Source organism: Pongo pygmaeus, chromosome 10 (assembly GCF_028885625.2).
Source record: "Pongo pygmaeus isolate AG05252 chromosome 10, NHGRI_mPonPyg2-v2.0_pri, whole genome shotgun sequence".
Classification (NCBI taxonomy): Eukaryota; Metazoa; Chordata; class Mammalia; order Primates; family Hominidae; genus Pongo; species Pongo pygmaeus.
Window position 1 is genome coordinate 28552115 of NC_072383.2, and position 24631 is coordinate 28576745.

The window sequence follows — 24631 nt, forward strand, 5'->3', positions numbered from 1 at the left end:
GACCAGAGCCGTTCCTATTCGGCCATCTTGGCTCCCGGAATGACTTTCTTTAGTATCAATACATTGAATTCTTTTTCAGGCATTTCATAGATTCCCTTTTCATTGGGATGTTACTGGAGAATTATTGCACTCCTTTGGAGATGTCATGTTTCCTTCCTTTTTCATGTTTCTTTGGTTCTTACATTGATATCTATATATCTGGTGTAATAGTCACTTCTTCCAATTTTATGCATTGGCTTTCATAGGGAAAGATTAGGTTTTCCTAAAGCTGTATTTATAGCGTTAGTTGGGTAGGTTGCTTTGGCTTTGATTATTGGTGGGTGGGCATACTAGTGTAGTCCCTACATGATTTCTTTGGTTGTAATCATCGTCAGTGGTATCTGTAAGTTCGTCAGTGGCTTAGGCTGTGCTTATTTGTGGAGGCTGTGGCAAACTTTACTGGGGACAGTTACCCTAGGCAGATTGGTCCTCAAGTGCCAGTGGTGGTGGCAGCAGGGTGGGAGTACCCTGTCCTCGGGTCCCCATGCAGCATATGCATGCACCAGTGGTGGTGAGTCTGGGTGGGCCAGATCTTTGGCTTCTAGGCAGCTTGCTTGATTGTTGACAGTGGCAGCGGTGGCTGAGAAGGTGGGTCATCATGTCCCTGGGCACTGTGTGTGGCACTGACAGTAGCAATAGTGGTAGCAGGCCAATCCTTGGATTCCCAGGCAGCATGTACACATTGCCAGCAGTGATGGCAGTGAGCTGGATGGGCCAGTCCTCAGGCCCCTAAGAGTCATGCATGGGTAGATACCAGTGATGGCAGCAGCTGTAGGCTAGGCAGGCTGGTCCCTAAGCTCCCAGGAAACACACATAGGTGCAGGCAGCAGGAAGGGTAGGCCTATCACCAGGCCCTTGAACAATGTACATAGGCAGTGGCAGTGGGCAGGGCCCATCCTAAGGCCCACAGAAGGCAAGTGTTGGCACTAGCCATGACAGGCAGGGCAGGTTGGTCCTGAGGTTCCCAAATGATGTGTGGCAGGCACTGGTGCTGGCAACACGGGGGGCGGGCCTGTCCTCAGACTCCTCAATGATGCACACAAGTCCCCAGTGCTATTGATGGTGGCAGTGGCAGGGTGGACCTGTCCTCAGGGCCTCAGATGGCACGAATGGCTGCCAATAGTGGCAGGCAGAGTGAGTTGATTACCAGGCTCCTGGATAGCATGCTCAGTCAGCAGTCAGGGTGGGTTGAACAGGACTGTTGTCAAGCCCCTTGATAGTGTATGTGGTTGTCAGTGGCTGTTGGTGGAGCAAGTCAGTCCCCAGGCCCCTAGGCAGTGCAGCAATAGAATACCAGCAGTGGTGCTGATAAGTGGGATGGGCCTGTCATCAGGTCCCCTAATGGTGTGCATGGGCTGGCAAAGGCAGGCCCGGTTGGCTGATACCTAGGCCCCTGGATAGTGTGCTCTGGTGCCAACAGTGATGGCAGTGGGTGGGGTAGGCTGCTCCTCAGGCCCCTGGGTAGTATGCACAGGTGCCAGTAGTGGCTAGTGGGTGGACCTGTCATCTGGCCCCAGGATGGTGCTCAGGTGGGCCAGTCCCCAGGCCCCCTGAAGGTGTGTGGAGCTGCAAGGCAGCCCTGCTGCTGGAGGTTCCAGGGTTGCTGTCTGTATTTGTCAGGGTTCTCTAGAGAGACAGCACCAATAGGATATATCCATATCTATAGCTGCATTAGTTTATTAGGGAGAATTGGCTCCTATGATGACACGGTGATATGGTTTGGCTGTGTCCCCGCCCAAATCTCATCTTGAATTGCAGATCCCATAATTCCCATGTGTTGTGGGAGGGACCCAGTGGGAGGTAACTGAATCATGGGAGCAGGTATTTCCTGTGCTTTTCTTGTGATAGTGAATAAGTTCACAAGATCTGATGGTTTTATAAAAGGGAGTTCCCCTACACAAGCCCTCTCTTGCCTGCCACCATGTAAGACGTCCCTTTGCTCTTCCTTCATCTTCCACCATGATTGTGAGGCTTCCCCAGCCGTGTGGAACTGTAAGTCCATTAAAACATCCTTCCTTCATAAATTACCCAGTCTCACGTATGTCTTTACTAGTAGCATGAGAACAGACTAATACACATGTGAAGTCCCACGATACGCTGTCTGGAAGCTGGGGAAAGAGAGAAGCCAGTAGCATGCCTCAGTCCAAGTCGAAAAGCCTCAAAACCAGGGCAGCCAACAGCATAGCCTTCAGTCTGTGGCTGCAGGCCCAAGAGCCCCTGGAAAGCAACTGGTGCAAGTCCTATAATCCAAAGGCCAAAGAACCTGGAGGCTGATATCCAAGGGCAAAAGGAGAGGAAGCAAGAGTCCAGCATGGCACAGAAGGAGAGAGAGTGAGCAGACTCAGCAAGCAAGCTGTTTCTTCCCCCTTTTCCGCCTGCCTTGTTCCAGCTGTTCTGGCAGCCGATTGGATGGTGTCCACTCACACTGAGGGTGGGTCTTCCTCTCCCAGTCCACTGACTCAAATGTCAGTCTCCTCTAGCAACACCTTCACAGACACACTCAGGAACAATGGCTCCTCAGGCCCCTGGGTGGCATGCACAGGTGCCAGTAGTGGCTAGTGGAGTGGACTTCCCAGCCATCTAAGCATCCCTCAATCCAGTCAAGTTGACATCTAGTATTAACTATCACAAGTCAACCCCTTGTCAACTTGGCACCCGTATGGTTTGGATGTCTGTCCTCACCCAATCTCATTTTGAAATGTGATCTCCTATGTTGGAGGTGGGCCTAGTGGGAGGTGTTTAAGTCACAGGGGCAGATCCCTCATGAATGGCTTGGTGCTGTCCTCAGGATAATGAGTGAGTTCTTGATCCAAGTTGACATGAGATCTCGTTGTTTAAAAGAATGTGGCACCTCTCCCCCCTCTCTCTCTTTCGCTCCTGCTGTCACCATGTGATACGCTGGCTCCCCTTCATCTTCCACTATGATTGTAAGCTTCCTGAGGCCCTTACCAGGAGCCAAGCAGATATTGGTGCCATGCCTGTACAGCTTACAGAACCATGGGCCAAAATATACCTCTTTTCTTTATAAATTACCTGATCTCAGGTATTTCTTTATAGCAGTGCAAGAACAGACTAACACACTGTCAGTGGCAGAGACCTCAGGCTCTGGGAAGCCCAAACTTTGGCTCCCTTTGTCCTTGGGGCAGCCTTCCTTACCCTGTTCCCTGGGTGTAATACACTGCTTGAGCTAGAGTTCTGGGGACCTGACTACATGCTGGGTTCAGTTGGCATTGTGATACTGCAGCCGTCTGGGTGCGTGTAGAGGGATGTCAGCAGGGCTTCAGGGATGTGGAGATGCGGGGGCTATTGGGCCCCAAGGCAGGAGGTAGTCTGTGGCTGCTGGGCTCTCAAAATGGTGCCATGCTGCAGTTGCTTTGGTCTCAGTGGGTGTGTAAGACTCCTGACAAACTTTGTCTGAAACAGTCATCACATGGACTCCAGATAGCTCCCTATACTGGTCTCAGGGCCTACAAAGGCTGAGGAACTCTCCTGTGGCTAGGATTGCAGAAGTTGAATGTGGACCACTGGGGATCTCTTACCTTTTCCCTCTAATGGAGAGTTCCTCCTGGAGGGGTATTGCCCTACAATTTTCTTTTCTTGTAATGTCTAGTTTTAGTATCAGAATAACACTTGCCATATAGAAAACCATTAGGATTTTCCCCTGACCTATTTGGTTTTCTGGCTAAGTTTGTGTAGAAGTGGTATAATTTCTTCCTTAAATGTGGGATTGGATTCACCAGGGAAGCTGTATTGCCTGGAAATTTCTTTGTGGTAAGGTTTTTAATTAAAAATTTAATTTATGAACTTTATTTTCTATCTATTAATTTCTTTAATAGATGTAATACGGCTATTCAGGATATATTGCTGAAGATATTAAGTTGATCATACCTTTCAAACAATGCACCCATTTTATCAAAGTTGTGAAATATATTGACATAAAGTTATCCATAACATTCCCTTATTATGTCTTTAGCATCTGTATTGATGTCCCCTCACTTATTCCTGTAATTGAATATTTGTGTCTTCTTTTCTTTTTGTTGTATCAGTCTGGATAGAGATCTATACATTTTTTCATTTGCTAAAAGACCCAGCTTTTGATTTCATTGGGTTTTTTGCTGTTGTTTTTCTGGTTTTTTGAAATTTTTTCATTTGATTCTGCTTTTTTTTTTTTTTTAATTATGTCCTTTCTTCTGCTGACTTTAGGCTTATGTTGCTATCCTCTTTCTAATTTCATGAGGTGAACTTTGGGTCATTGATTTGAAATCTCTTGTCTTTTTCTATTATAATAATCAGTTAGTGCTCTGCACTTCCCCGTAAGCACTGTTTCCACTGCATCAAACTGATTTTTATATATTGTGTTTTCATTTTCAATCAGCTCAAAATACATTCTAATGTCCCTTTTGATCTCTTCTTTGACCCATGGATTATTTTTATATATGTAAAGATATTTTAATGTTTTATATTTTGAGATGGAGTCTCGCTCCATCTCCATCAGCCCAAGCTGGAGTGCAATAGCATGATCTTGGCTCACTGCAGCCTCTGCCTCCCAGGTTCAAGCATTTCTCCTGCTCAGCCTCTCGAGCAGCTGGGATTACAGGCATTCGCCACCATGCCTGGCTAATTTTTATATTTTTGGTAGAGGCAGGGTTCCAACATGTTGGCCGGGCTGGTCTTGAACTCCTGACCTCAGGTGATCCGCCCACATTGGCCTCCCAAAGTGCTTGGATTACAGGCATGAGCCACCACGCCTGGCCAACCCATGGATTATTTAAAGTGTATTTTAGTTTCCAGGTATGTAGAGATCTTCCAGATACCGTTCTCTTACTGACTTCTCAGTTAAGTCCATTGTGACCAAAGAACAAATTTTATGTTACTTGACTCCTTTTAATTTTTTTCTTTTTTGAGATAAGGTCTCGCTCTGTTGCCCAGGCTGGAGTGCAGTGGCACAATCACAGCTCACTGCTCAACCTCCAAGGCTCAAGCAATCCTTCCACCTCTGCCTCCCTAGTAGTTGGGACTACAGGTGCACACCACCAGGCCCAGCTAATTTTTGTATTTTTTGTAGAGACAAAGTTTCGCCATGTTGCCCAGGCTAGCCTTGGACTTCTGGCCTCAAGCAATCCTCCCTTCTTGACCTCCCAAAGCGCTGGGATTACTGGTGTTAACCATTGTGCCCAGCCAACTCCTTTAAATGTATTGAGACATGTTCTATGGCTCTGTATATGGTCTATCTTGGTAAATGATATGTGTGCAATACAATAGTAGAATGTATATTCTACTATTGTTTGAGTAGAGTAGTCTACAAATATCAATCAGGTCAGGTTGGTTGATAGTGTTATCCAAGTCTTCCAGGTACTTATGGATTTTCTCTTTACTTCTATAGATGATCAATAGAGGAGTGTTGAAATCTCCAACTGTAACTGTAGATATGTCTATTTCTGCTTGCAGAGCTATCAGTTTTTACTTCAGGTACTTAGAGGCTCTGGTTTTAGTTGCATGAATGTTGGGACTATTATGACTTTTTGAAGAAATGATCCCTTTATCATTATAAATGATTTATTTATCTTTTTCTTTGTTTTTTTCTTTTTTGAGACAGTCTTGCTCTGTCACCCAGGCTGGCGTGCAGTGGTGATTGATCATAGTTCACTGCAGCCTTGAACTCCTGGGCTCAAGCGGTCCTCCCACCTAAAGCTCCCTGAGTAGCTGGGACCACAGGTTTGCACCATCATGCCCAGCTAATTTTTAAAATTTGTGTGTAGGTAAAGACAGGGTCTCACTATGTCGCTCGGGCTGGTCTCCAACTCCTGGCCTCAAGCAATCCCCCTGCATGAGCCTCCTAAAGTGCTGAGATTATAGGCGTGAGCCACTGTGCCCATCCTTTTTCATTGTTTTTTAAAAATAGTTAATTTGGCTTAAATAGAATGATTCTTAAACTACCACTATCTGCCTTAAGTAATATTTTACCTCTTACATATGCTGTACTTCTATGTCTGTTCTTCCGGCCTTTGCACTACTGTTGGCGTACATCTTACTTCTGTACTGAATATAAGCCCATGATATGTCAGGGGTTTTTGTTTTGTTTTGTTTTTTGCTTTAAACGATTAACTATTGTTTAAGGTGATTTTTTAAAGTAAGAAAAAAAATTGTTTATATTTACACACATATTTACTATTACCAGTGCTCTTCATTCATTTGTATGCATACAATCTATATCTGGCATCATTTTCCTTTTGTTGAAAGGCTTTTAAAAACTATTTTCTGTGGCCAGGCGTGGTGGCTCACACCTGTTTGGAGACCAAAATGGCCAACATGGTGAAACCCTGTCTCTACTAAAAATACAAAAATTAGCTGGGCGCCTGTAATCCCTGCTGCTCGGGAGGTTGAGGCAGGAAGATTGCTTGAACCCAGGAGGCAGAGGTTGCAGTGAGCCGAGCCGAGATCACTCCACTGCACTCCAGCCTGGGCCACAGCACAAGACTCCATCTCAAAAACAAAAAACAAAAACCCAAAAGTATCTTCTGTGATACAGTTCTACTGGGGATGTGTTCTTTTAGCTTTTTATGTCTGAAAAAAAGCATTCATTTTGTAAAGATAGTTTTGCAGAGTATATAATTATATACTGACATTTTTTTCTCAGTACTTTAAAGATGCTGTTGAAATCTGGTTTGCGTTGTGCCTGACAAGAAGTTGGCTGTCATTCTCTTCTGTATTTTTCTACAAATAAAATTTTCCTTGCCCTATTCTCAGCTGTTTTCAAAATTTTTAAAAAATCTGGCCAACGTGGTAAAACTCCATCTCTACTAAAAATACAAAAATTAGCTGGGTGTGGTAGCATGTGCCTGTAGTCCCAGCTACTCAGGAGGCTGAGGCAGGAGAATTGCTTGAATCCAGGAGGTGGAGGCTGCAGTGAGCCAAGATTGCGCCATTGCACTCCAGCCTGGCGACAGAGCAAGACTCCGTTTCAAAAAAATATATATATATATAATTTATATATAATATAATTATATATAATATATAATTTATATATAATATAATTATATATAATATATAATTTATATATAATATAATTATATATAATATATAATTTATATATAATATAATTATATATAATGTATAATTTATATATAATATAATTATATATAATATATAATTTATATATAATATAATTATATATAATATATAATTTATATTATATAAATTATATATATATAATTATATATATGTAATATATGTAATATAATTATATATAAAATATATATAATATAATATTATATATATAATTATATATAATTATATATTTTATAATAATTATATATATTATATATAATATAATTATATATATTATATATAATATAATTCTATATAATATAATTATATATATTATATATAATATAATTCTATATAATATAATTATATATATTATATATAATATAATTCTATATAATATATAATATATAATATAATTATAGATAATATATATATAGTTTTTAATCATTTTTATATGATCGACCTTCATATAGTTTTCTTAATTTTTCTTTTGTTGAGTTCTGTTGTGCCTTATGGCTCTGCAAGTTTGTAGTTTAAATTTGGAAAATTTGAGCCATTATTTCTTTAAATATTTTTTTCTGTTCCCTCTTCTCACCATCAAGGATTTTAATTACATGTGTTTTAGGCCACTTTAGGTTGTCTCATAACCCATAACTCACTGATGTTCTGGGCTTTTTTTTCTCTAACTCTTTTCTTTCTGTGTTTCATTTCAAAGACTTTCTATCACTACATCTTAAAATTCACTAATCTTTTGGTTCTGCAGTATCTGATATAACATTAATCCCTTCCAGTGTATTTTTCATCTCAGACATTGTAGTTTGTGTCTGTAGAAGTTTGATCTGGGTCTTTTTTCTATCTTTCATATCTCTCCTAAATGTACTCATGTTTTTCTTTACCTTCTTGGACAATAAAATATAATTATAACTTTTAAAATAACCTTATCTACTAATTCTATCATCTAATCATTTTTAATACCGCCTCTATTTATTTTTTTAAGTTTTTTTTTTTTTGAGATAGAGTCTCACTCTGTCACCTAGGCTGGAGTGCAGTGGTGCAATCTTCGCTCACTGCAACCTCCACTTCCTGGGTTCAAGAAATTCTTGGCTTCCTGAGTAGCTGGGATTATAGGCACGTGCCACCATACCTGGCTAATTTTTTTAGTATTTTTAGTAGAGATGGGGTTTCACCATGTTGGCCGGGTGGTCTTGAACTCCTGACCTCAGGCAATCGGCCCACCTCAGCCTCCCAAAGTGCTGGGATTACAGGTGTGAGCCACTGCACCCAGGCTTTTATAAGCATATAGACTGTTGCTTCCTGCTTCTTTGCATGCCTAGTAATTCTTTATTAAATGCCAGACATTGTCAATTGTACCTCATTTGGTTTTGAGTATTCTTGAGACATTTGTGTGTACATTTAAATTTTGAGCTTTGTTCTGGAACACAGTTAAATTACTTAGAAGTGGTTTGACCCTTTTGAGGATTGCTTTTAATCGTTGCAGGGCAGGACCAAAGCAGCCTTTAGTCTAGGACTAATATGGCTCCACTATTGAAACAATACCTTCTGAGTATTCTACCTGATGACTTGTGTATTACAAGAGTTTTCCACTCTGGCAATTATTCTCAGCACTACTTGATCTTCAGAGATTGTTCTGCCCACTTCAATCTGCTATGATTTCCCTCCTATTTCAAGTAGTTTTATCACACCTATGTGCTAACCAGTGCCTCAGCTGAAGGCCCAAGTGGGGCTTTCTCAAGTGGGAACATCTCTGGAGCTTTTTCTCTGTGCAGCTCTCTCCTCTTTGGCACTCTGCTGGGCAAATCTACTCCCTGTGGCCTCCCTGAGCTTCTAACTTCATCTTCTCAACTCATGGAGACTACCAGCCTCCTCCTGCATCCCCTTTCTCTGACTTGAAGTCCAGAAACTCTTTCCAGGAGTAACCTGAAGTAACTATAGAGCCCATCTCACTTGTTTACCACCTGAGGGATCCACGTCCTGCACTGTCTGTTGTTCAACGTCTGAAAACCATTGTCTCATATATTCTTTTCAAGTTTAAAATTGTTTAAAATGGGAGGCTAAATCCAATTCCTGTTACTCCATGTTGATTGAAAGCAGAAGTACCCAAAACATTAGTAATATTCTAATTTTTGATGGACTTCCTTGTCTGCCTGCAAATCCACATTACATTATAATCTTCAAAAGCGCAAAGACCTTGCTTATACTATTCTCTATTTTAATCATCAGCATTCAGCATAATACCTGGCACATAGTAAATGCTGAACAAATACCTTCCGAATTAATGTTATAAAGTATTTGGGCCAGAGGGCTTTACAGTTTGCAGAGACCTGTAGACCAAAAACTAGAAGGTGAATATGAAACTAGTCACATTATTCTTCTATATTCTCCTCCTTTTTTCTTTTACAACCCTCTTTACCTATGCGTCCATTTTTATTTTTAACTTTTTATTTTGAAATAATTATAGATTCATAGGAGGTTTCAAAAATATATATACAAGGAACCCTTATTTTCAGCTTTCCTGAATGGTAACATCTTGCCTAACTTGGGTATACCATCAAAACCAAGAAAATGACATTAGTACAATCTAGAGAGCTTATTCAGACTTCACCATTTATACATGCACTCATCTGTATGTGTATAGTTCTGTGCAATTTTATGAGATGTGTAGCCTTGCATGACCATGACAATCAGATCCTCAACTGAATCATTGCATAAGATGCACTTGTGTTACCCCTTTATACATACATTTCTTCCCACCCATCCCTAACCCCTGGCAACCACAAATCTGTTCCACATGTCTATAATTATGCTATTTCATGAATGCTACATAAGTGAAATCATGCAGTTTGTCCTTCTGAGACTGGCTTTTTTTCACTCAGGATAATTTTTTTGAGGTTTATCCAAATTTTCGCATGTATTGATCTTTCCTTCCTTTTCATTGCTGAGTAGTCTTCCATGATATGAATCTATGCAGTGTGTTTAACCATTCATCCACTAAAGGACAAACATGTAATTTCCAGTTTGGGACTATTATGAATAAAGCTGCTTTGAACATACGTGTACTATGGGAAATAAGTCTTCATTTCTCTGGGATAATTACCCAAGGATGAAATTGGTGGGTCATATGGTAAGTCAATTTTAAGTTTTGACAGGAACTGCCAAACAATTTTCCAGAGTGGCTGAAACCTTTTGTATTTCCACCACCAGTTTATGAATGATCGAGTTTCTCCACATCCTCACTAGCATTTGGTGTTATCACTATTCTTTTCTTTTTATTTTATTTTATTTTTTTTTGCCATTGTGACAAGTATGTAGTGATGTATCATTGTAGTACTAATTTGCATTTCTCTAATGGCTAATAAGTATTGACTATCTTTTTGTATGTTTATTTGCTATCTATATAGCCTCTTGATGAAATGTCTATGCATGCCTTTTGCTCATTTGCTAATTGGATAGGTTTTTTTTAATGTTGAGCTTTTTTCGAGATTTTTATATAGTCTAGATACAAGGCCTTTGCCATATATGTGCTAAGCAAATATTTTTCCCAGTGTGTAATTTGTCTTTTCATCCATTTAACAGGGTCTTTGGCTAAACTAAAGGTTTTAATTTTGATGAGGTTCAATTATCAATTTTCCCTCTTACAGATTATACAATTGATGTTAAGCCTAAGAACTCTTCTCCTAATCTTATGTCCCCCAAGTTTTCTGTGTTTTTTTCTAGAAATTTTATAAACTTACATTTTAACGCTTTTAATTTTCAGCTCCTGTGTCCAGTTAGGCCTCGTATCTCTTTAATATTATCTAGATTACTTAGAGTACTTTTTACTTGTTTGAATTTCATTTACTTCCCATTGCAATACAAGCACTACCAAAGCATCCTTTTATATGGGAATGGTATTTCATTTTTGAAAGATCAAAATTGCCTCCACTCTTGGGTGATTTTTCTTAATCTGCAGGACTTAGTATCTTGGTCTGTTTGCAGCTTATTAAAAGACATGCTGACCCTGAAGGATCAAATTGAAAAGCTGGAGGACCGGGGCCCTGACCTTGATCAAGGGACGCTGAGTTAAGCTAGAGACTTGGGAAAGACTGAGAGGTTGGGGATTTGTGTCATTTCTTTCCCTACTACCCTTCTATTGTTAATAGGCAATAACAAGAAGTAAGACTCATAAGCAGGAGTGCTCTCTGGTGGTCACGTCTGAGCACCCTTTTCCTGAGTAACACCGCTTTTCTCTGATGACACAAAAAGCCTAGACTTTTCTACTTTACCTAGAAACTCGGCTACCAAGAAACTCTATGTTAATGCCACCTTAAGATGAGTACCTTAAGGGAGAATTGGTTTTCTTAATCTTTGTATGTCAGCACCTAACAGTACAGAGAATACATCCAGGAAATAAATATTTGTCAAAAACTGCATCCTTAGAGTGCAAGGGATCTACCTGTGTTTGTCTTGGATGCCCCATGAAGAGTTCTTGTGTTGGTGTTCACAGTCTCCAGAGTTTTCCTGATGTTGTGTCTACTCACACTTCTTATAGACTCTTCTCAAATAAAGGTTTAATTTTCCGTTTTCTTTCCTTTTTTTTTTTTTTTGAGACAGAGTCTCACTCTATTGCCCCAGGCTGGAGTGCCATGGCACGATCTCGGCTCATTGCAATCTCCACCTCCTGGGTTCAAGCAATTCTCATGCCTCAGCCTCCTGAGTAGCTGGGATTATGGGTGTGTGCCACCATGTCCGGCTAATTTTTGTAATTTTAGTAGAGATGGGGTTTCATCATGTTGGCCAGGCTGATCTTGAACTCCTGGTCTCAAGGAATCTGCCCGCCTCAGCCTCCCAAAGTGCTGGGATTACAGGCGTGAGCTACCGCACCCAGCCTAATGTTCCATTTTCTTATTAGTAATAGAATATTAGAGCTGAAAGGTAGCGATCAACTTGTGACACAAGTTAGATTTCAGAGTCCTGGCTGATAGTTTTTCTGGTTTGAAGAAAGGCCCCTGAAAAAGAAAAAAGTCCGTGTCTAACAACCTCTTTTAACTGAAATTGCCAGCTTCAATTTTAACTCAAGCCCAAGAGTTTAAATTGAGTAGATTTTGGAAGCAGTAAAAGAGAAAATTCTTTTTTATTAAAGGAAGGTATCATTTATTTGGACCTCTTACATATTAAAAGTCACTTACAGATCAGTGCAGATCTATTGCCTGGGGAACAAATTACTTTTAAGTGATATAGTCCCACATTTTGAGTCACAATCTTATTTTGCGTGAGTTGAAAGAGTTTTTTTCACTATCTTTGGGCTTTGGAAATTGCAAACTATAAAAAAGGGAAGAGGACAAAAGCCAAGAAATATTCTGCTTTAGAGAATTTCCTCCAAAATCCAGCTGTTAGTATTACAAAAATGTAGATTTCAGTAGCAGGTGCGGGGAGGGAGGGAGGAATATCAAAAGACTGAGGAGAAAGATAGAGAAACACACATAAATGAAAGTGAGATTTTTTTAAAGGGAGGAGTTTGGAATAATATGCAAGAGGAAGGCATCACACACATATATGGAAATTCTCTGTGCTGGGGATACACAGTTTTGTGTACACATTAAAAACAACAAAAAACCAAGCACAAACTTAAAAACTAGAAACAATTCAAATATCCGCCAGTTGTCATTTGGATAAACTGCAGTACATGTACGTGATGGAATACTACTCAGCAATAAAAAGGAACAAACTTCTGATTGACCCAACAACATGAATGAATCACATGCATTACACCAAGTGAAAGAAGCCAGATTCAGAAGACTACTTATGTACTTTGTGCTTCTGTTTATGTAACTCTGAAAAAGGCAAAATTGTAGGAACAGAAAATAGATTAGCAGTTAGTTACCCAGGTTTAGTGGAGGAAGGGGGACAGGGATTGACAAAGGGGTATAAGGAAATTTAGGGGCTGATGGAAATATTCTATATCTTCTTGTAGTGGTTATTACACAACAGTATGCATTTATCAAAATTCATAGAACTGTATACTTTAAAAAGTGAGTTTTACTGTATGTAAGTTATATCTCAATAAATGTGTCTTCAAAAAAAATGGCACGAGTTCTGTCTCAAGAAGCCTACAGTCTGATAGAAAAGGCTACAGAAAAACAAATGCGGTAATATATCTAAAGGTGAAGCTTTAAATGTAATTGTTGGTTGAATTGGTGACTCACACCTGTAACCCCAGCACTTTGGGAGGCCAAGGGAGGAGGATCACTTGAGGCCCGGAGTTTGAGACCAGCCACGGCAACATAGTGAGACCTCCATCTCCACAAAAAATTTAAAAAATTAGCCAGGCATGGTGGTGCATGCCTGTAGTCCCAGCTACTTAGGAGGCTGAGGTGGGAGGATCACCTTCTGGACTCAGGAGGTCAAGGCTGCAGTGAGCCATGATCAGTGAGCCACTGCACTCCAGCCTGGGCAACCGAGTGAGACACTGCCTCAACAAACCAACCAACGCACTCCAGCCTGGGCAACCGAGTGAGACACTGCCTCAACAAACCAACCAACCGGCAAACAACAAAAACAACAAAATAAATAAATAGGTAAAATTGTTACAGAAGCAAAGTTAGTAGCAATGGCTGTAGGCTTATTCTGGTGAAGGGAAAAGTGAAGATTGTTAGAAATAGATACAGGAATAGCAAATAAAATGTGGGAAAATTAAAGGAGAAATTAGTTAATAAAATTAAAATAATATCACATATATTGGCTCACTTATTCTTCATAAAGAAATGGAATAACTAAGAAAGGCATGAAAAGGGAAGGAGGGAAAATTGGTGAAATTATTTTTTAAAAAAGCAAAACAGAAATGAAAGTATTTGAAAGAACTTCAAGCTACAGAAAGGACTTTGAGGTGGCCTTTGGGTGTTAGTTGGCCTAATATTGAGCCCCCAAGCCATGAAACTTTCTAAAATTTCCATGTGAATTTCTGGGCTTTCATTCAGAGACTGACCTTGTCCCAGTTATCTTTGATAAGTGCTGTATGAAGATGTTTACTCTGTAAATAAACTAGGATACCAAATAAAAGTTGATTGTCACAGCACAGCTCCTCTCTAAATAATTAAACCACCCAATTCAGGGACTGGTGATGAATAAAAAATGTTAAAAAATAGCTATACTGTATATTCTCTAATTCACCTATAAGCTACTTAAGGATAAATATTCTTGTTACTTATATCTAACTAGTATGATGCCTAGCACAATGGCCACTTACATAGGATGTGGTCGTTATGCATATATATAATGTATTTTTTATATAGATAGATCTTTTTTTTTTTTTGAGATAGTCTCATTCTGTTGCCCATGTTGGAAGACAGTGGCGCCATCTTGGCTCACCGCAACCTCTGCCTCCTGGGTTCAAGTGATTCTCATGCCTCAGTCTGCCCAGTAGCTGGGACTACAGGGGCACACCACCACAGCTGGCTAATTTTTTTTTTTGTATTTTTTGTAGAGATGGGGTTTCACCATGTTGGCCAGGCTGGTCTTGAACTCCGGACCTCAAGCGATTCTCCCATCTCGGCCTCCCAAGTTTTGGGATGACAGGCATGAGCCACTGTGGCTGGTTGCATGCTTATTTTAACAATTAAAACATTATGAAATTATTTCATATAAAAATGAAAAATCTCCTCCTCCCTTAAAGACAAACACAATGAACGTTTTAGTATATTTATATTCTTCCAAATTTTTATACATGTATTTACACATTGTTGTTTTGATGGGATTGTATTATACATATTGTTTTGCAACTGCTATGGCACTTAGCATATTTTCTTCAACAATTTTCTATGCTAGTAGATGTTATTTTACTTTTTTTCCCACTCCTATATAATGCAGGGCTTGATATTTGAATTTATGAATTTTATTTTGTTGGCTATTTGGTACTTTATAATCAATGTTTGCCATTACAAACTATGCCTCAAAAATCCATGCCTTGATTGCTCTTGCAAGTACTTCTTTAAGCATCTATTTCTGAGGCTTGGCACGGTGGCTCACGCCTGTAATCCTAGCACTTTGGGAGGCCAAGACGGGTTGATTGCTTGAGCCCAGGAGTTCAAGACCAGCCTGGGCAACATGGTGAAGCCCTGTCTTTACTTTTCAAAAGAAGACATACATGCGGCCAAGAAACATTTGAAAAAAAAAAGCTCAATGTCACTGATTATTAGAGAAATGCAAATCAAAACCACAATGAGATATCATCTCCCACACTGGTCAGAATGACTATTATTAAAAAGTCAAAAAATAACAGATGTTGGCCAGGTTGTGGAGAAAAGGGAACACTTATACACTGTTGGTGGGAGTATAAATTAGTTCAACTGTTGTAGAAAGCAGTGTGGCGATTCCTCAAAGAGCTAAAAGCAGAACTACCAGTCAACCCAGCAATCCCATTATTGTGTATATACCCAGAGGAATATAAATCATTCTACCATAAAGACACATGAACGTGAATGTTCACTGAAGCACTATTCGCAATAGCAAAGACATAGAATCAACCTAAATGCCCGTCAATGACAGATGGGATAAAGAAAATGTGATACATATATACCATGGAATACTGTGCATCCATAAAAAAGAACGAGATCATGTCTTTTGTGGGAACATGGATGGAACCGGAGGTTGTCATCCTCAGCAAACTAACTCAGGAAGAGAAAATCAATACCACATTTTCTCACTTATAGGTGGGAGCCAAATGATGAGAATTTATGAACACAAAGAAGGAAACAGACACTGAGGTCTACTTGAGGGTGGAGGGTAGGAGGAAAGAGAAGAAGAGAAAGGGTAACTGTTGGTTACTGGGCTTAATTCCTGGGTGATGAAATAATCTGTACAGCAAACCCCCATGACATAAGTTTACCTGTGTAACAAACCTTCACATGTACTCCTAAACCTAAAATAAAAGTTAAAAAAAAAGAGAAAGAAACCTCATCTCTACAAAAAATACAAACCTAGCTGGGCATGGTGGCACATGCCTGTAGTCCCAACTACTCAGGAGACTGAAGTGGGAAGATCGCATGAGCCTGGGGAGGTGGAGGCTGCAGTGAGCCATGATCACACCACTGCACTCCAGCCTGGATGTCAGAGTGAGACCTTGTCTCAAAAAAAAAAGAAAAAAAAAATTAATTTCTATAAGTGTCATCTTTAGAACTCATTTTTCTTGAATCCTAGTATACTCTTTTTCCTGCTATATCTCTGCTTTTCAGGGTATCCTGAACGTCTCTTAGTGGATGATTAATTTAAAACCTTTAAAAGCATTCTTTACTTGTGACACGTGCAATTGGCGTTCACGTCTCAGAAGGTGATGGTTTGCTTTCAGCCCATGTCTTGTGCTTACTGACAGAAACCAGCCAAAACCATCTGTTGTCTCTACCTGGCAACCTATAGGAGACATGGGAAGAGAAGAAGAACCAGACCTTTTTGTGGACAGCTCTTTTGCAAAGCCGTCCAGCCTGAATATTCAATCTGACATAATGACTTACATTCACAAATTCTAAAATTTTAAATATTTAAAAGAAATATTTTCTCAGAAACATAACTATGTTTCTTCAACTTGTGTCCTGGTAGAAGTTTTCTAAGGGGCAAGGAAGGCGTAATGAAGAGAGAAGCATGATTTATTATTAACTGCTATTGTGTAAATGCATACTTCTAAAGTATTGAAAATAATCTTGTTAATCTTATGGTTATACCACTTACAGTCTGCAATTTATGATTACACTATGAATTTGCTCTAAGAGGAAGAAGTTTACAGAGTAAAAGTAAACTTCAGTGAAGCATTTTATAAGATTTGTCAAAATAATTGAGATTTTATTGTACAAACCAGAAAAATATAAGTTTCATTTTACCCAGAATTATGGATGTCTTTTTAGGTGAATGCTTGCAATGAAGTTTATGAATTAAAGAAGAAAGTCATGGAAAGGCTGGAGGTAAGATTTCAGTTACACAATTCAAACAATGATAAAATCAGATAATTTATGTCTAAATACAGGGGTCATTCATTGCCTAGAATGTGACGGTGCACCGCATACTAGTCTCTTTCTTTTTCATTTCATTTAATTTATTATTATTATTATTATTATACTTTAAGTTCTGGGTTACATATGCAGAACATGCAGGTTTGTTACATAGGTATACATGTCCCATGGTGGTTTGCTGCATCCATCAACCTGTTATCTACATTAGGTATTTCTGCTAATACTATCCCTCCCCTTGCCCTGCACCCCTCAACAGGCCCTGGTGTATGATGTCCCCATCCTTGTGTCCATGTGTTTTCATTGTTCAACTCCCACTTATGAGTGAGAACATGCAGTGTTTGGTTTTCTGTTCCTGGGTTAGTTTGTTGAGAGTGATGGTTTCTAGTCTTATGGCCTTCCTCCTCCCCTTTGGCCTTCTGCTTGGGCCAACGGAACATTCACAATCCCAGTGGACTCCCAGGCTCTCGCCCCTATGCTACTTCTACTTCTCATCCTGCCTTCTGGTGCTTGCCCTTCGGGTCTACATATTACCCATTCTTCAAGGCTCAGCTCACAGGTCATCTCTTCATGGAGACCTCTCCTAATTTCCATTACCTCAAAAAATAACTCCATCTTTGAACTCCTCCCACAAGATCTTAGACATTGAGGTAAATGTGATTGGGCAAATGAGACAACGAAAGAATGAATGTATCAACCTGTCAGCTGCTCTGAGTCCAACTTATCCCACCTATCTCGAGTAGATGTCCCCATCACCAAACCTCAGACACTCTCTGTTCCCACACCCTATTTGTTTTCTCTTTAGTGTGTATCTTAACATGTAATATAGAATGTATGTATGTGTTTAGCTGTTTATCACTTGTCCCCAGCCCCTGTAATAGATTGCATTCTTTGTCTATTTTGTTAACACTGTATCCTAGAACCTGTTAGCAGTAGTCACCCAATAAATATGCTTTGCATAGATGAACGAATTGAGTAGAGGAATTCAGTACAAGGACATCTTCCTACATTAATAATCTAGTGGTTAAAGATTAGCATGTGGGTTTCATTTAGTTTTCTACCATAGTGCTACCTTACACTGTGAATGTGTAAGTCTGCTTCTATTCAAGATGCACCTGCCAATGATCTGTTCATGGGACCTATGTGTGATTTCTAACGTGGGCCCCCAATGTGATCCAGAGGAAAAGCACTCTGCGTTATCTGTAGTAAGACTTGGAGACATTTAGAATTTTTTAAGGTACTTGATTGCTCTTTTTTTTTTAGGACCTTTGCAAGAATGTGGAACTGCTGAGTGCAAAGCTAAGGATGTATCAAATGGAGGCAGAGGACACCGACTCTCACAGTTCTGAGGAAATAGATACGGAAGAGATGGAGGCCCTGCTTCCTCAGGCCCCAGCATCCTTTTTAGCACAGAAGTCTCCTCCCCGCAATACAGCATGGTAAGTCAGAGCAAGGGGCCATTCAGGGCTGGATGACTGCCCCAAAATGTATGGATTATGCTGGGATTGATTTTTTTCAAGTGTTGACTAAAATGTTTTGTTTTATTTTCTTTTGTAAATTATCTATGTTATTTAAAAGTCATTGGAGTTCATTGGAGTCATAGGATTTTTCTTATTTAGATAAAGATCTATTGCATTCGATATATATAGATTGCTTTCTTACTGCTTTAGATAAATCTAAAGATTTTGCTTTAGATAAATATATCTAAATATAGATAGATATATCTTCATGATCAAAGACATATGACTGAAGACCTCTTGTGGGTGGCTATTAATGTTAATTGTATTTTTAGTTAGTCTGTTCCTTTTTGCCTGAAAACTCTTTCAAACAACATTAAGTCAACACTTTAATTTTAAATTTTCTTCCATGATGGCCGCAAATACAGAGAAGCTTCTCTATATATTTCTATAGATATATAGAGATTTATCTATGTATAGAGAGATATAGATTTATTTCTATCTACATATCTATAGATGTATCTATAAAATCTATCTATATCTATCTAAAATCTTAAAAGATGGTATCTATACATGATGAGGCAACCACCTCCACTCTTATCAGTTATGTTCTTTTCATAAGAAATTTGAAAAGTTTTGTTTGCTGGGCAGGATGCCTTACCCTTGGACAGTATTGGAAACACACTACCAGCAAATTCTGGCTCTTTGGATCCTGTTCAGGATCATTTACACCCTGAGAAGTAATTTCCTCTAAGAAAACATTTTTGATTCTTTTATCTCCAACCACCAACCCAGGTAGAATCTCAGCTCTGTCTTCAATCAAGTCCTTTGCCCATTTTAAAGAATTGGGTTGTTCTTTTATTTTTTGCTCTTGAGTTGTAAGAGTTTATGTGCACACCTTGCACATAATCCTGTCGGAAAGCCCATGGCATGTTGTTGAAATTAAATTGTTTCACATCTGTCTTCTCCTAATACTCCAAGGGATACACAAAAGCATGAATCTTGTCTTCGTAATTTGGGGACTTGACTTATACAAGATGCTCATAATGCTCAAACAGATGCGTGCAGGCCACCTCATGTTGACCATCATAGGAGAGAGCATGTGCTGCCTCTTTGAATTTGCAGGATACGATGTGCTCAGGTTAACCCATGTAGGAGATTGGGGGACCCAGTTTGACATGCATATTGCTCACCTGCAAGATAAATTTCCAGCTTGTCTAACAGTTTCATCTCCTATTGGAAATCTTCAGGCCTTTTATAAGGAATCTAAGAGGTTTGATACTGAGGAGGAATTTAAGAAATGAGCATATCAGTGTGACATTCTGTTCCAGAGTAAAAACCCAGATATTATAAAAACTTGAAAGTTTATCTGTGATATCTCCTGCCAACAGTTTAGTAAAATCTATGATGCTCTGGACATCTCTTTAATAGATAAAGAATAATTCTTCTATCAAGATAGGATGAATGATGTAAAGGAATTTGATGATAGATGATTTGTGCAAGTGGATGATGGCAGAAAGTTTGTGCTGGTTCCAGGATGTTCCGTACCATTAACCATGGTAAAATCAGATGGAGGCTGGGTGTGGTAGCTCATGCCTATAATCCAAGCACTTCAGGAGGCTGAGGCAGGTGGATCACTTGAGCCCCAGGAGTTTGAGACCAGCCTGGGCAACATGGTGAAAACTTGTATCTACAAAAAAAAAATTCAGTGAACATATGCCTGTAGTTTTACCTACTGGGGAGGCTGAGGTGGGACTATCACCTGAGCCCAGGGAAGTCGAGGTTGTGGTGAGCCTCGAGATCGTGTCACTGCACTCCAGTTTGGGCAACAGAGTGAGACCTGGTCTCAAAAAAAAAAAAAAAAAAAAAAAAAATCAGATGGAGGTTATAACTATGATGCATCTGATCTGGCTGCTCTTAAGCAAAAAGTATTTGAGGAAAAAGAAGATATGGTTATCTCTGGGTGAACAGTGGACAATCTCTGCACTTCCAAAAAATATTTGCTGCTGCTCAAAAGATTGGTTGGTATGATCCTAAAATAACTCAAGTCTCCCATGCTGGATTTGGTGTGCTGCTAGGGGAAGACAAGAAGTTTAATATATGTTCAGATGAAACAGTTCATCTCGTAGACCTGAAATAAGGACTAAAGTGATCCATGGACAAATTGAAGGAAAAAGAAAGAAGCAAGTTCTTAACTGCAGAGGAATTGAAGGCTGCTTAGACATCTGTTGCTTATGGCTGTATGAAATAAACTGAAATTTCCCATAACCGGTTGAGTGACAACATCTTCTCATTTGACAGAATGCTAGATGACAGGAAATACAGCTGCTTACTTTTTGCATGGTTTCACTAGAACCAGATCTATTGCACATCTGGCCAGTATCGATGATCAGATGCTCCAAAAAGCTGCTTGACAGACCAAGATTATTTTGCGCCATGAGAAGGAATGGAAACTAGGCCATTGCATTTTATGTCTCCCTGAGATACTACAAAAGATTTTAGATGACTTACTTCTGGTTCTTGTGGTTCTATATATGAGCTGGCAACTACTTTCACAGAGTTCTATGATAGCTGCTATTGTGTGGAGAAAGACCGACAAGACTGGAGAGATAGTGAAGGTGAACATGTGATGTACGCTGCTATGTGAAGCAGTAGATGCTGTCATGGCTGAGGGGTTCTATATCCTGGGAATAAAACCTGTCTAAAGGATGTAATCCTGCTTAGGTTTGAACACTGTATGTTTTTACCGCAGTGGTCACTAGCATTGTTTGCTTTTTTTTTTTATAAGCATTATATTAACACAAGAACGTTTGTCAACTGTGAAAAAAAATAACTCTTACAACTCAACAACAAAAAGATAAACAACCCAGTTTGAAAAACAGGCAAATGACTTGGATACACATTTCTTCAAAGAAGACACACAAATGGTCAACAAGCACATGAAAAGCTGTTCGGCATTATTGGTCATTAAAAAAACGTAAATCAAAACCACAATGAACCACAGTGGGATACCACTTAACATCCACTAAGATGACTACAGTAAAAAAGACAGACAATAACTAGCATTGGAGAGGATGTGGAGAAATTGGAACCCTCGTATATCACTGGTGGGATTGCGAAATGGTACAACCACTTTTGAAAACAATTTGGCAGTTTCTAAAATGGTTGAATATAGAATTACCATATGATTCCACAATTCTACTCTTGGGTATATACTCAAAAGAATTGAAAATGTCCACACAAAAACCTGTACACAAATATTCATGGCAGCGTTATTCATAATAGCCAAAAAGTGGAAACAATCCAAATGTCCATTAACTGATGAATGGAAAAACAAAATGCGGTGTAGCCACAAAACAAAGTATTATTCAGCTGCAAAAAAGAACGATGTACTGATACATACCATAATATGATCTTAGAAAACATTGTGCTCAGTGAAAGACAGCCAGACACAGAGGGATATCCAAATGATTCCATTTATATGAATGTTCAAAGTAGGAAAATCCATATAGATTCAAAGTAGATTCATGGTTGCCAGGCACAGAGTGTTGGGGAATAGGGAGATGGTGACTGCTCCAGGGAATGAGGTTTCTTTTTGGGGTGACAAAAATTTCCTGGAATTAGTGGTGATGGTTTTACAGCCTTGTGAATAAACCAAAAGCCTCTGGATTGTACAATGTATAGAGTGAATTTTATAGTATGTGACTAATAACTCAAAACCAACCAACCAGACGAATAAGTAAATAGGTGAATGCCTTTCACTTATCGCTTTGTTGTGTTATATGGGAGGATTATAATCAGGCTGAGTTGCTCATCTTTTTCTCACATGATTACATTCTAATTAAGATTGCCTGAAATTTTGCCCAATCTCTTGTTAGAGAACTGGAAATATATTGGTTTAACTACAGCATATTTATGCACTAACATCTTGAGGAAGTTTGCCTTATGGATTAATTCAATCATTATGAATCGATTTTTGCTGGTTTTAGCTTCACAAGGTGGCCTTTTATTGATAATGTCCCCTAGTCCTTCCATCCCCTTTATGGTCATCCCCTATGTACTGACCATAAATCATGTGGAGATATTGGAAAAGATGAAAGGTTTTACACGTGGCAAGGTTTGAAAATTAAATAAATAGTATTCAAAAAAAAAGAATATTTTATTCTTTACCAAGGATGTCTAAAATGAATAAAATTATCAGTGACACATTTTTTTGGTTCTGTACAGGTGATATGAAAAACCATACTTTACTTTAGTTAACTATGATTTTTTTCCAAAGAAAAATGTCTAGACCTTTTAAAATGAATATGATGCTTAGTAATAGAAAATTTAAATTTTTTAAACTTGTACTGATTTGTAAATAAAAATCAAATGATTCATTAATGTCAAGAAATAAATACGAATTTAACTGTACCAAAAGGATTTACCGTAGAACAGAAAAAACTAGATGAGTATATTCTAAACATAAGGAAAAAATTAAACTAAAAACTAAGACAAAATAAAAAGAATGAATGAATAAATGGAAGAGAGGAAAAAAAGATCAAAAATGTGTCTGGTTATATTTGGGTGATGAGATTATAGTTTCTTCATTTCTCTGTTTTCCAAATTATCTTTGCTTTAGAGAATTTGTTTTACTTTCCAAAAACTTAACGTTAAAATGTGTTTCTTTGAAAATGTCATGGTTTAGTATTTCCAAAGATGACTGGTTTTTTAATTTAGGAGGAACAGTGTTTATTTACTAGATACGTTTTCGTAGTGAGTTGTTTTTCTTTTCATAAGAAAGAACAAATCTGCCTTTGGTGCTCCTTGAAGGCAGGACACATCTGCTTCCTGTTATCAGCTCTCTGAGCCCCTTCCTAATAGAGTATCTTAAGAACATTGGCTCTTTAATAAATGTGTGAAGTGAAAGCAATTATGTGTGTAACTGCCAAGTGATAGCCAGTGGGGATAATGGCGAGAAACTTGGCTCTGGTTTATAAAACCACTGAGTTAGGTCACAAAATCGATCCATGGCTAGCTATAACTACGCTCTAGATTTTCTCTTCTGATGTATTATAGATGGTAATTATCTCAGGTAATTGGATGATCTATGACATTTCTTCTTTGTGTTCTTCTGGATTTTCTGCCCTAATATAATACATATAATACATTTATAACTAGAAAATAATAATGCAAGGACTTAGAATCATATAAATAAAATATGTCATAGGTGCAACCCAGAAGGATGGGCCCTCAAGGATTTAAAAAAGCTTCTATTATTTTACAAATAAAAGTCTGGTGCCAGGACAAAAACTGGGGCAAAGAGCTCTGAATTCCCGTTTATCACGTTATACTTTGTGTCCTGGGGAAAATCTAACTGCCTGTGCCTTTATTTGCTCAAAAAGAGACATCATATACCTCATGAGTGAGGTAAAGATTGCAATAACCTGCTAGGATGTGAGAAGGACATTTCAAAGGAAAGAACCCCACACTATCCAGGGGTTTGATTGTTTCATGGCTGTAGGATCTTGAAATTCCAATGCCAGACCTAGCATGAACATAAATAAGTGCTCCTCCATTCCAAGCTACTGCCTTTACAAATGTAAACTAAAGTCAAGAGAAAATTACTTAGTTGAAGTTTTACAGCTACCTGGGTGGAGGTGCCAGGAGCCTATCAATGTGATTATTTTCAGAATTTGGTTAATACAGATGTTTTCTCTCTTTGTAGGAAACGTGCACTGAGGATTTTCATCATGTTTTATGTCCTCACCATCACTGGACTTTTATGTTACATACTATTTTTTGGTGCTACATTTCTCTTTGAAAGGGTGCTTCTGAGAATGCTTGGGTACCGCACCACATGGGACCTACGGGAGATGAGAGAGCCTTTCTTGAATTTGGAAGTGGAAGCCTTGTTACCCTCCTAAAGATACAGAAGTTACTGTCACCCTACTGACTTTCTCACCAGTAAACATTGTGGCTGTTCTTGTATTGTGCTGGCTAACTTATTTTTCAAGAAATAACGTACAGGGTTTTTGTAAAGAACATTGTAATTGCACAGAAGTTGATTGATCACGGAAAAAAAATGAAAACAGCTTATCTTTACCTTTATGAATC

The 24631-nt window shown here is 38.9% G+C and overlaps 1 protein-coding gene and 1 pseudogene across 1 annotated transcript in view; both read left to right on the top strand.

The window, feature by feature from the left end:
- Positions 1-24505, top strand: part of SMCO2 (single-pass membrane protein with coiled-coil domains 2) — a 37913-nt gene extending 13408 nt beyond the window's left edge. Inside the window, 4 exon segments of the mRNA XM_054442912.2 lie at positions 11083-11170; positions 16977-17033; positions 18342-18517; positions 24243-24505. Coding sequence (XP_054298887.1) covers positions 11083-11170; positions 16977-17033; positions 18342-18517; positions 24243-24441 — 520 coding nt within the window. The 3' untranslated portion in view covers positions 24442-24505.
- LOC129009634 (arginine--tRNA ligase, cytoplasmic-like) lies at positions 19594-21249 on the top strand (annotated as a pseudogene).
- Positions 24506-24631: the final 126 nt, after the last annotated feature.